The 12,913-nt window shown below is 46.1% G+C and overlaps 1 protein-coding gene across 1 annotated transcript in view; it reads right to left on the bottom strand.

Annotated features, from left to right (window-relative positions):
* Window positions 1-1,817: 1,817 nt before the first annotated feature.
* Window positions 1,818-12,913, bottom strand: part of LOC140494828 (uncharacterized) — a 57,422-nt gene continuing 46,326 nt past the window's right edge. Inside the window, exon 2 of the mRNA XM_072594485.1 lies at window positions 1,818-4,477. Within this exon, the coding sequence (XP_072450586.1) occupies window positions 1,990-4,437 (2,448 nt within the window). The 5' untranslated portion in view covers window positions 4,438-4,477 and the 3' untranslated portion in view covers window positions 1,818-1,989. The remainder of the gene's footprint in view (window positions 4,478-12,913) is intronic.

The following is a 12,913-nucleotide window of genomic DNA, read 5'->3' on the forward strand; positions in this document are numbered from 1 at the left end:
TGCAACATTTAAGAGGCATTTGGATGGTTATATGAATAGGAAGGGTTTGGAGGGATATGGGCCGGGTGCTGGCAGGTGGGACTAGATTGGGTTGGGATATCTGGTCGGCATGGACAAGTTGGACCGAAGGGTCTGTTTCCATGCTGTATATCTCTATGACTCTATATGTGTGGTAAGTTCTATCTGCAGAAGGTGGTGGGGACCAGGAACATGTTGCCAGCGGAGGTGGTAGAGGCAGGAACAATAGTGTCATTTAAGATATATCTAGACAGATACATGAATGGGCAGGGAGCAGAGGGACACAGATCCTTAGAAAATAGGCAGCAGATTTAGATCAAGTATCTGGATTGGTGCTGTAAGGTTCTTTGTTCTTTGTTCATCTGTGGAAAGAAAGTTGAGTTAACATTTCAGGTCCAGTGACCCTTCTGTTTTTGTTATAGAGTTTTTGAAAGATTGGGGAGTCGAGGGCTGTGATGAGGAACCCAGAATGACGATTGTCCACTTTTCTATTCCCAAGTCTAGCTGCCATCCTGTATCTTAGCATAATCTAACTTGGGGCATGGGGCTCAAAGCTCACAATGCCGGGGACCTGGGTTCGATTCCCTCCATGGGCAACTGTCTGTGTGGAGTTTGCATATTCTCCCCATATCTGCATTGGTTTCCTCCCACAATCCAAAGATGTGCAGGTCAGGTGAATTGGCTACACTAAATTGCCCAGAGTGTTAGGTGCATTAATCAGGACTAAATACAGGGTTGGGGAATGGGTCTGGGTGAGTTACTTTTCAGAGGGTCAGTGTGGACTTGTTGGGCCGAAGGGCCTGCTTCCATACTGTAGGGAATCTAATCTAACCAGGTCTGTCTGGGAGTGATACCTCATGTGACTCGAACAATTTACTTGTACAGAGTCGCTGTTGGAAACATTCACAGACGATTCATTATATTTTCCCTACCTCCAGCTTCCCTCAATTCTCCCACCATGGTCGCCTGACACATCAGTCTGTGCCTCCCCCCATTTCACTCTTGCACTGATAGCCACCCAGTTACCTTGGTGCTCATTTTGAATAACTTTAAGACCATCAAAGATAGGAACAGGAGGAGACCATTCAGCCCCTCGGGCCTGCTCCTCCATTCAGTAGGATCCTGGCTGATCCAGTATTCCCCATCTCCACTGGGAGCCCTTTCTCATTTCCTTGATTCCCTGGTTGATCAATAATCTATAATGCATCAACAAAAATGGAGGAGGAGAACTATTTTTAGCGCCCCTGTTTCTCCCAAGAATCTTGCTGGAAATAAAAAAAATTGGAGAATTCAGGAGGAACCTCTTCATCCAGAGAGCAGGAGCAAGGAGCATGTGGCTTTCTTGTGGGATTGAGTGGAATAGCATTGAAACATTGAAACAGGAAGCAGAATAAAAATAGGAAGGAAGGAACAAAATGATAAACTAAAAGAGATGAAGAGGAGGGTGGGGCTGAGCCTGATGATGCAGAAACACCAGCACAGATTACAGAGGAACCTTGTTTATCCAAATAATTATCCGGGCAGGGAGTATTTAATTCAGGTAATCACATTCTGGATAACCGAATGCTGGGTAACATAGTTTAGCCAAGCATCAGGATCTTGCAATCTTGCTGGATAATCCGATATTCAGATAATCAAATGCCAGATATTCAAGGTTCCTTTTTAGATGGGCTGAATGGTGTAAGGTTGGGTGACTTAGTGTTATGTACAATGGGTGACTGGACCTGGAATAACTTGCAGTTAAAATGGTCACTGATTTTAACTAATGGAAGCAAAAGAGGAGATACAGTGGTAATAAACAGCCTACTAGGGGTCGCTAGTTAGTAAGAAACTACAGCAGGAGTCTGTGCATTTTAAGGCTTTTAGTTTATTAAAGGGGCAGGTGCCAATCTCCCTGTTTTTATCTTTAGCTGTTAATACACATTCAACGTTGGCTTTGCAATTGGGCAGTTCTGGGGACAGGTAGTCAGTTCAGCTCATGTCTCCTCCTGCTGCCTTCACGTGTATGGTGACCTTCCGGGGGTTATAGCAAGGGTTACGCTTGACAAAAATGCCTGCTCCGTCTGGTTTAGCCTGGCTTCTCCAAGCTGGGCTATTTTGGCACCAGAATTCCTCTGGGGATCGCAGCTCCCTGTCACTTGGTGACTCCCTGGCATTGGGTCCACTTACAGCTTCTGCCATTAAGTATAAATAGTCCGGACTATCCCCAGAGGATTCCCAGCCAGCACCGTCTGTGCTCCCATTCTGATCTTCCTCTTCCTCCTCCTCCTCCTCCTCCTCCTCCTCTTCCTCTTCCTGTCTCCCAATGCTGCTTAGTAACTTCCTGATCTGGAATCCCCGGAACTGGGCTTGAATCTTCACTGCTGCCCGGCTTTGCCTTCGGATTTCCTGCCGGGTCTGGAATCCTCTCCAAGCTGCCTGGATGGTGCCGGCGGCTTTAACTTTGTCCTGGATCTGCTTCTTGGTTTGGATGGACTTCTGTAGGGAGTGACCGGATTTCTCATCCTCTCTGTCAGACGTTACACCTGTTTCTGGGACAGAGGGAGGAGGGGTGAGGATGACGACTGGCAGCTTCCTTCTGACTGTCTCCTGTCTCTGCAGAGGTTGATGGAATGTTCTGGATTTATTGTCAATGTGTTCGGACTCAGTGCCCATATCCCGAGGATCAGCTGAAGTGGAATTGGTCGTCTCTGTTCCAGGTTTCTCAGACTCTGTTTCAGGTGGAGAATGGCTGCTCCTCCACACAGGCCTGCTCCCTGGGCTTTTGATTAGATGCTTGTTTGACTTCTTTGAGTAAACCAAGGGCAAAATCCCTTCACTTTCAAACTCTTTCCTGGTCCGGTAACTTCGGAAAATGGCCTGGATTTTTGTAGCTGCAGCGACTTGTTGTCTGAGGGACCTGCGAGTACAGTGACCTTTCCACACTGCCTGGATGATACTGGCAGCAGCACGTTCCTCCCTCACCTGCTTCAGGGTCTTCCGGCCAGAGGATTTGGATGTGCTGACGGGGGTCTGTCTGGATGCTTCCAGATCAGAAAGGTTGAAGTCCTGTTTGGAGGCAGGAGGCTTGCTGAAGAGTCTGTCACTGAGAAAAGACTCTGAGCTGAGCTCCTCTGTGTAACGAATGAGTTTGCGAGTTTTGTTGGCGGTGTAGGGGGTGGATTTCACCAGGTACTGGGACACTGTCTTGTTTCTCTCACTTGGATCCTCCACCTTTCCCTGAAACTTGTAACTATACCTGGGCCTTGTTGCTGTTGTCTCTGGGAGGTTTGATGTCCTCTCCTTGTTCATCACATTTCGGTGTTTCTGCCATTTCTCTGACTTCACCTGGCCCAGACTCTTTTCCTTGGGGGTGATAAGCTCTCCTCGGGTTTGTGTGGTATCGTAGTGACCACTCATTGCAGTGGTGTCACCAGCACCTTCTACCAGATAGCCAGGAACAAACACGTTGCTCTTCGAATCCTGGTCCATCGCAATGGCTGACAGTGTCCCTGAACAGCTTTCCTGTCCAGCATCTGGGCACCAACTCAGGAGACGCCGGGGTTTGGTCCCTTGGATAGTGTCACCCTTCCCAGAGACACAGTCATTTTTGTCTGGGTACAGGAGCGAGCCACTCTCTGTTTGCCTGCTTCCTGTTGATGACACTCTCCTTGTTCCTGACACAGTTAGAAAGGAGCTGGAGTTCTGGTGGGAGCTGCCGTGAATGGCAGCTTGAGATTTGGTAAACCCCGGGGTGTAGGACATGTTATAATACACCATCTCAGCTTCCTCGTCCTGGGGTATTATGTTGAGTTCGGAGTCAGCTTTGAGATTGCGCCTGGCCAAGTAACCCCTGAAAAACGATTGGATGTAGACAACAGCTCCGATTTTAACAGCGAGGTCCCTCCGTGCCAAGTAGCCTCTCCAGTACGCCTGGATAATGGTAGCAGCACGGATCTTTCGCTGTAAACTACTCGCCCACCTGGGGCTTTGCTGTATGTGGAGCTGGACGGGCTCCTTCTGCCAATGATGCCAATTCTGGACCTGAACCTGACCAGCGTCTAACAGCCGCTGCTGCTCTTGATATTGGTTCCAGCAAGCTGCCTGTTTGACGTGGATGGGGAGAGGTCTGCTAACCTGTTCCAAGAGAAGCTTCCGGACTTGGTAACCCCTCCAAAAGGATTGCAGTAGGATGGCTGCACCCTGCTCTATGTAGAGTTGTTTCCGGGTGCAGTAACCTCTCCACAGGGCCTGAATCTTTGATGCTGCAAAGTTCATCAGTTTCAGTAGCTCCTCTGCCATGATCTCCTGCTGTCGCTGACTGCACTGAGGAGGCACCCTTGAGGCAATATTTTGCTTCGAGCCTGGTTTAGGGACTCCAGATTCAGATATCCTTCGGCCCTGGTTTCCAGGGAGCTGACTGGGCCTTGCAGGTTGCATTCCAGGGGAAAGAACTGATGGTTAACACGAAAATTAAAATCTATAAAAGAAAGAAATATGTTTGTGAATATCAACGGCAACACCGTTAATGTGTGTACCACATTGTAAGATACTTGAGGCTGAAAGTGGTTCAAGATAGAAACATAGAAATGAGCGGTAGGAGTAGGCCATTTGGCCCTTTAGGCCTACCCCACCATTCAATATGATCATAGCTGATCCTCTATCTCAATTCCCACATCCCTCCATAGCCCTTTATGCCTTTAATCTAAAAAGTTATCTAGCTCTTTCTTAAATGTATTCAGGGCCTTGGGCTCCACAGCCCGTGGTAGAGACTTCCATAGACTCACTGCACTCCAAGTAACAAAATGTTTACTCTCCTCAGTCCGAAATGGTTTAGCCAGTATCCTGAGACAGTGTCTCCAAGTGGAAGAGGTTACAGAGATAAGGAGGGGGTGTAGGGGCTCTAGGAGGTTATAGAGATAGGGAGGGGGTGTAGGGGCTGTAGGAGGTTACAGAGATAAGGAGGGGTGTAGGGGCTGTAGGAGGTTATAGAGATAGGGAGGGGGTGTAGGGGCTGTAGGAGGTTATAGAGATAGGGAGGGGGTGTAGGGGCTGTAGGAGGTTACAGAGATAAGGAGGGGTGTAGGGGCTGTAGGAGGTTATAGAGATAGGGAGGGGGTGTAGGGGCTGTAGGAGGTTACAGAGATAAGGAGGGGTGTAGGGGCTGTAGGAGGTTACAGAGATAGGGAGTGGGTGTAGGGGCTGTAGGAGGTTATAGAGATAGGGAGGGGGTGTAGGGGCTGTAGGAGGTTATAGAGATAGGGAGGGGGTGTAGGGGCTGTAGGAGGTTACAGAGATAAGGAGGGGTGTAGGGGCTGTAGGAGGTTACAGAGATAGGGAGTGGGTGTAGGGGCTGTAGGAGGTTACAGAGATAGGGAGGGCGTGTAGGGACTGTAGGAGGTTACAGAGATAGGGAGGGGGTGTAGGGGCTGTAGGAGGTTACAGAGATAGGGAGGGGGCGTAGGGGCTGTAGGAGGTTACAGAGATAGGGAGGGCGTGTAGGGACTGTAGGAGGTTACAGAGATAGGGAGGGGGTGTAGGGGCTGTAGGAGGTTACAGAGATAAGGAGGGGTGTAGGGGCTGTAGGAGGTTACAGAGATAGGGAGGGCGTGTAGGGACTGTAGGAGGTTACAGAGATAGGGAGGGGGTGTGGGGACTGTAGGAGGTTACAGAGATAGGGAGGGGGTGTAGGGGCTGTAGGAGGTTACAGAGATAGGGAGGGCGTGTAGGGACTGTAGGAGGTTACAGAGATAGGGAGGGGGTGTGGGGACTGTAGGAGGTTACAGAGATAGGGAGGGGGTGTAGGGGCTGTAGGAGGTTACAGAGATAGGGAGGGGGTGTAGGGGCTGTAGGAGGTTACAGAGATAAGGAGGGGTGTAGGGGCTGTAGGAGGTTACAGAGATAGGGAGTGGGTGTAGGGGCTGTAGGAGGTTACAGAGATAGGGAGGGCGTGTAGGGACTGTAGGAGGTTACAGAGATAGGGAGGGGGTGTAGGGGCTGTAGGAGGTTACAGAGATAAGGAGGGGTGTAGGGGCTGTGGGAGGTTACAGAGATAGGGAGGGCGTGTAGGGACTGTAGGAGGTTACAGAGATAGGGAGGGGGTGTAGGGACTGTAGGAGGTTACAGAGATAGGGAGGGGGTGTAGGGGCTGTAGGAGGTTACAGAGATAGGGAGGGGGTGTGGGGCTGGAGGAGGTTACAGAGATAGGGAGGGGGTGTGGGGCTGTAGGAGGTTACAGAGGTAAGGAGGGGTGTAGGGGCTGTAGGAGGTTACAGAGATAGGGAGGGGGTGTAGGGGCTGTAGGAGGTTACAGAGATAGGGAGGGGGTGTAGGGACTGTAGGAGGTTACAGAGATAGGGAGGGGTGTAGGGGCTGTAGGAGGTTACAGAGATAGGGAGGGGGTGTGGGGACTGTAGGAGGTTACAGAGATAGGGAGGGGGTGTGGGGCTGTAGGAGGTTTACAGAGATAGGGAGGAGGTATGGGGCTGTAGGAGATTACAGAGATAGGGAGGGGGTGTAGGGGCTGTAGGAGGTTACAGCGATAGGGAGGGGGCATAGGGCTGTAGGAGGTTACAGAGATAGGAAGGGGGTGTAGGGGCTGTAGGTGGTTACAGAGGTAGGGAGGGGGTATAGGGCTGTAGGAGGTTACAGAGATAGGGAGGGGGTGTAGGGGCTATAGGAGGTTATAGAGATAGGGAGGGGGTGTAGGGGCTGTCGGAGGTTACAGAGATAGGGAGGGGGTGTAGGGGCTATAGGAGGTTATAGAGATAGAGAGGGGGTGTAGGAGCTGTAGGAGGTTACAGAGATAGGGAGGGGGTATGGGGATGTAGGAGATTATAGAGATAGGGAGGGGGTATGGGGATGTAGGAGGTTACAGAGATAGGGAGGGGGTATGGGGATGTAGGAGGTTACAGAGATAGGGAGGGATTGTAGGGGCTGTAGGAGGTTACAGAGATAGGGAGGGGGTATGGGAATGTAGGAGGTTACAGAGATAGGGAGGGGGTATAGGGGCTGTAGGAGGTTACAGAGATAGGGAGGGATTGTAGGGGCTGTAGGAGGTTACAGAGATAGGGAGGGGGTATGGGGATGTAGGAGGTTACAGAGATAGGGAGGGGGTATAGGGGCTGTAGGAGGTTACAGAGATGGGGAGGGGTGTGGGGCTGGAGGATGTTGGAGTGATTGAGAGAGGGTGACACAATGGAGGGTTTTGGAAACACAAATTAGAATCTAAAAATATAAATGTTAACAGGGAGTGAATGTAGGTTAATAATGGGTGAATAGGAGGGTATGAGTTAGGACATGGAGATTGGATCTTTGAGGAAGTTTACAGAGGGTACAGTGTAGGAGTCTGGCCAGCAGGATATTTGAATCATCAACAAGGAAAGGTTACAAGCACAAAATTGTGTCCTGGGTAGTTCCTTCAACTGAGGAAGCTCTCAAATGTATTTCATTGTTTATTCCTGGAGGGACCAGCTGTGAGTTGAGAGCAGGATGAAAATGAATCAATTGCTGAGTTCACACTCTCTCAGCAACACTCCACTCCAACAACATTCATTCTCTGAGCTCAACTCTCTCTCTGTTTCTCTCATACATGCACCCCCCCAAACACAGACACACATATCCAGACACATACCCACACACACATATACCCACACCCACACACAAACACACACTCACATACAATAATGCGGTTTGTGAGGAATAACATTTTTTACTCAGTGGGTGGTAATTCCCTGGAATTAATTTCCTGGCCTATGGGGACGGTGGAAGGAAAGAAATGATTTTAAAAGAAAGTTGATGGGCACTTGAAGGAAATAAATGTGCAGGACTGGGGGTAAATGGGACTGAATGGATTGCTGTGTGGAGATTAAACACAGACTTGATGGGCTAAATGGCCTCCTTCTGTGCCATAATGACCCAATGTCCATATGCAGAGAGCACTTGAACAGCAAATGGTCATCACAGTGTGGGTGAGTATTTAAAATAATACTGGGAATATTGATGGAATAAAAGAACAATTTTAACAACTTAAAGGACCAATGTCAGCTGGAAAATAGAAGCTGGACATTTCTATCCAGAGTTTTCTTTCTGCAACTTCAAGATCTACATATCGCTGCAGAAAGCTGTTACATTTGGAAAGAGGTGAATACTTTATGAGACAGAAAGGGACCAGAGCCTTTGAGTTAAGAAACTTCCCTAATAAAAACTCGTGGATTGGCCGAGCTACAATAGAGCACTCAGAGATTTCCAGAAGGCTGCAAATTGGGAACATCTCTCTGAGCAAAGAAAACCAAAAAATCTGAGAGACTCGAGAGAAAAAAATTCCAAAACAAGGATGTTGAAGCAAAGATTGAACAATGCTCTATGGACAACTTTGTGCCACCACCATTAAAATCAAAAGAACTGTTAGAAACAACAGCCCCATCCTTGTGATCTGGATTTTAATCGACAGCATTTATTTTCCCTAACTATTTTACCATTCATAATACTTGTGTCAAACAGTTTGTCTTTGTCTGTTTCATTGTGATGAATATGTGTTTGGAGTCACGTAGCACAGAAACGGAGCATTCAGTCCAACCCGTCCATGCCGACCAGACATCCCAACCCAATCTAGTCCCCAACCCAATCTAGTCCCCAACCCAATCTAGTCCCACCTGCCAGCATCTGGCCCATATCCCTCCCAATCCTTCCTATTCATATACCCATCCAAATGCCTCTTAAATGTTGTAATTGTACCAGCCTCCACCACTTCCTCTGGCAGTTCATTCCATACACTCACTACCCTCTGTGTGGAAAAGGTACCCCTGAGGTCCTATTTAAATCTTTCCCTCTCACCTTAAACCTATGCCCTCCAGTTCTGAACTCCCTCAACTCAGGGAAACAACTTTGTCTATTTACCCTATCCATGCCCCTCATGATTTTATAAACCTCTATAAGGTCACCCCTCAGCCTCCGACGCTCCATCGAAAACAGCCCCAGACTCTTCAACCTCTCCCCATAGCTCAAATCCTCCAACCCTGGCAACCTCCTTGTAAATCTTTTCTGAACCCTTTCAAGTTTCACAACATCCTTCCTATGTCAGGGAGACTAGAATTTCAGCTCTGATCTCCAGCATCTGCAGTCCTCACTTAGACCAGAATTGCACACAATATTTCAAAAGTGAGCTAACCAATGTCCTGTTCAGCTGCAACATGACCTCCCAACTCCTGTACTCAATGTAATGACTAATTAAGGTAAGTGTGCCTAACACTTTCTTCACCATCTTGTCGACCACGTACAAGGAACTATGCAGTAGAAACCCTAGGTCTCTTTGTTCAACAACCCTTCCCAGGACCCTGCCATTAAGTGTGTACGTCCTGCCCTGATTTGCCTTACCAAAATGCAACATCTCACATTCATCTAAATTAAACTCCATCTGCCACTCCTCAGCCCATTGGCCCATCTGATCAAGGTCCCCGTTGTACACTGAAACAATCTTCTTCACTGTCCGGCACACTATTTACTGCAAACTTACTGACCAAACTTCCATTATTCACATCTAAATCATTTGTATAAGTCATATACTATTAAATTAGTAATTCAACATTTTTGTGCCATTTGTTAAATAATAATTTTGTTCACAAGTGATGGAGTTATTTTCCTCTGGTGATAAGGTAAACCCTTCTGCTAATTTAAACCAGACACCCAGAAAAGCTCACCGCGTCTCGTAATCTGTTAAAATATGAGAGACTGAGAACTCCCAAATTCCACAATTTATTCTTTAATTCCAGAAGAGAACATTAAACAACAAGCATGTACACTGGAAGCCTCCTTTGTCTTAACAATTTATCTACCTCTCACTCTCTAACAATATACTGATCCGATAAAGCCCCTATTAAATTACAAAAATAAATCAAGTTATAAAACCAGCCAGCTGTGTCTGTAGATTTTCCTTGGGTTATCTTTGGTTCTTCTGCTGCGAAGGTGTTCCATTTGGAAAAGGCAACTTTCAGAGGGAATGTTTTTTGAATAGCAGTTGCTCAATGGCAGAAGGTATTTTTTCTCCGGCTAACTTTCCAAAATGCCTGCTTTTATACCCCAAAGCATCGGATCATCTCATTGGTTTGGTTTTCTCAAAACAGTAAAATTCATATTCCATTGGAGTTTAGTATCTTGGGGCATAATTTAAATTGATTGGTTGATTTCAAATGGTTGTGAAAACAACCCATTACCTGAGCTACATCTCAAATGTTACATCTTCAAATTATCCAGCACACTCTGTGCCTACACTCAGTCACATGACAGGCTTACCAGCTTTTCAACTTTTACTCTCTCTTAAAGGTACAGTACATGCCTTCAACTCCACAACACCTCCACCTTCAGAAATGAAAATGAACCATCATAATGAAAATATGGCTTCATTTTCCTTTCTGTTTCTCAACCACATTACCATTACATACATAGGAGATTCATCTAAGTTCATATTAACTTATGCCCATATATATATATATATATATATATATGATATCATTAGTATCTATTCATTTGCATTATTACTTAATCCGTGATAACGCATCTGCTATTACATTCTTATGACCTGCAACATATGAATGTAAATTAAAAGTCTGTAACATAAGACTCCAACAAAATATTCTCATATTCTTCATATTCTTGTCAATCGTTCCAAGAATGCAAGAGGATTGTGATCCGTGGACACAACTGTCTCTGACACATTGTTCAGGACATAAACATTAAAATGTTGTAAAGCCAGCACCAAATTCAATAATTCCTTTTCGATCGTGGAGTATTTTCTATGGTGGGTGTTGAGTTTCTTTGAAAAGTAACCAATTGGCAGTTCAATTCAATTATCATCTTCCTGTACGAGGACAGCTCCAATTCCTATGTCACTAGAATCGATTGCAACTTTGAAGGGTTTCAAAATGTTTGGTGTGGCTAAAACTGGTGTGGTGGTTAATACTGCTTTTAAATTGTCAAATGCCTCCTGACATGGTTCTGCCCACTGAAATCTTGTGTTCTTCTTCAGTAAATCTGTTAACGGTGCCACCATGCTGCTGAAGTTTGGAACAAAAGTCTGGTAGAATCCACTTAGTCCCAAAAATCAAAGCACCTCTTTTTTCAAGGTTGGTTGGGGAAATTCCTTGATGGCCTTCGTTTTTGTGTTCCTTGGGGTCAACTTTCCATGGCCAATGTTATGTCCCAAGAATGTCACCTCTGCTTTCGCGAATTCAGTTTTATTTAAGTTTATCACCAGTTTTGCTTCTCGCAGTCATTCAAAGAGCCCTGCCAACTGTACCATGTGATCTTTCCAGGACTTACTAAAGATCACTACATCATCCACTACATCACAGTTTGTTAACCCAGCCACAACTCTGTTCATGAGTCTTTGGAATGTGGCAGGTGCATTCTTCATTCCAAAGGGCATCACTTTGAATTAACATAGCCCCATTTGGGGTTACAAATACAGAAATTTCTTTCACTTTCTCTGATAAAGGTACTTGTCAATAACCACACAGTAATCCAACTTGGTGATGTAACTGACTTGTCCGACTTTCTCAATACAGTCCTCCAATCTTGGTATTGGGTATGAGTCCAATTTTGTTATGGTGTTGACCTTCTGATAGTCCTTGCAAAATCATTGAGTCCCATCCGGTTTGGGAAATAACACCATCAGCGAACTTCAGTTGGTCTGACTCCGTGTCATGATATCATCGTTGAGCATTGCCTCCACCTCCTTCTGGACTTGTATGGCTTTGAATGGATTAAGCCTGTAGGGGTGTTGTTTTATTGTAACAGCATTCCCCAAGTCTACTGCATGCACAATAGCATTAGTCCTCCCTAACTTATTCCTGCATATGTCCTCATACTGCTGCAACAAACCTTTCAGCTGGGTTCTTTGCTCCTGAGACAGATAGTTCACTAACCTAACCCACTCCTCAAGGACTTCCTCATTGTTAATGTATTTTGAAGCACATCAAATTCCACAACATCTGGATTTGATTCCTTACTCTGCAGGACAGTAACTAATACCTGTTTGTCCAGTTCCTTCTCTCCATTATAATAAGGTTTAACCATGTTCACATGACATACCCAATATCGTTTTTTTTCTATCTGGCATCTTTACTAGATAGTTCACCTGACTCAACGTTTTCTCAATTTGATAGGGACCACTAAACCTGGCTTTGAAGGGATCTCCTATCACTGGTAACAGTACTAACATGTCATCTCCACGGGAAGATGTCCGAGTCTCAGGGCTTTTATCTGCCACCTGCTTCATTCTACACTGTGCCCTTTTTAGGTGCTGCTTAGCTAACTCATCTACTCGATTTAATCTCTCCCTCACCTCCAATACATAATCTGAGTATGAGATCTCCAACTTTAGTCCTGTCAATTTTTCTTTCATTAATTTCAAAGGCTCTCTCACTTTAAAGGGAGCGAACTGAGTAGATTCATTTGGGGCATCTCGAATGGCAAATAATATGAATGAGATATCTTTATCCCAATCATTCAGGTTATCCTGACAGTTTGCTCTCAACATGGTCTCCAGGGTCTGATGCCACCTTTCTAAAGCTCCCTGGGATCCAGGATCATGTGCTCTGGATTTAAAGTGCTGTATACCTAAGCTATCCATAACCTCCTTAAACATCCTGACAGTACAATCTGACCCTTGGTCCGACTGAATCTCTCTGGGTAGCCCATACCGTGTGAAGAAAGCTACTAACTCCTCTACCACCTTTTTTACTTTGATAGTCCGTAATGGAATTGCCTCCGGAAATCTGGTAAACACATCCATCATGGTTACGACGTATGGGTTCCCACTTTTAGTTCTCAGGAGGGGACCTACACAATAATTATAACCTGCATGAAAGGTTCTTCAAATGCAGGAATTAGTGACAGAGGTGTTGGTTTTATTACTGCC

Source organism: Chiloscyllium punctatum, chromosome 24 (genome assembly GCF_047496795.1).
Source record: "Chiloscyllium punctatum isolate Juve2018m chromosome 24, sChiPun1.3, whole genome shotgun sequence".
Taxonomy (NCBI): Eukaryota; Metazoa; Chordata; class Chondrichthyes; order Orectolobiformes; family Hemiscylliidae; genus Chiloscyllium; species Chiloscyllium punctatum.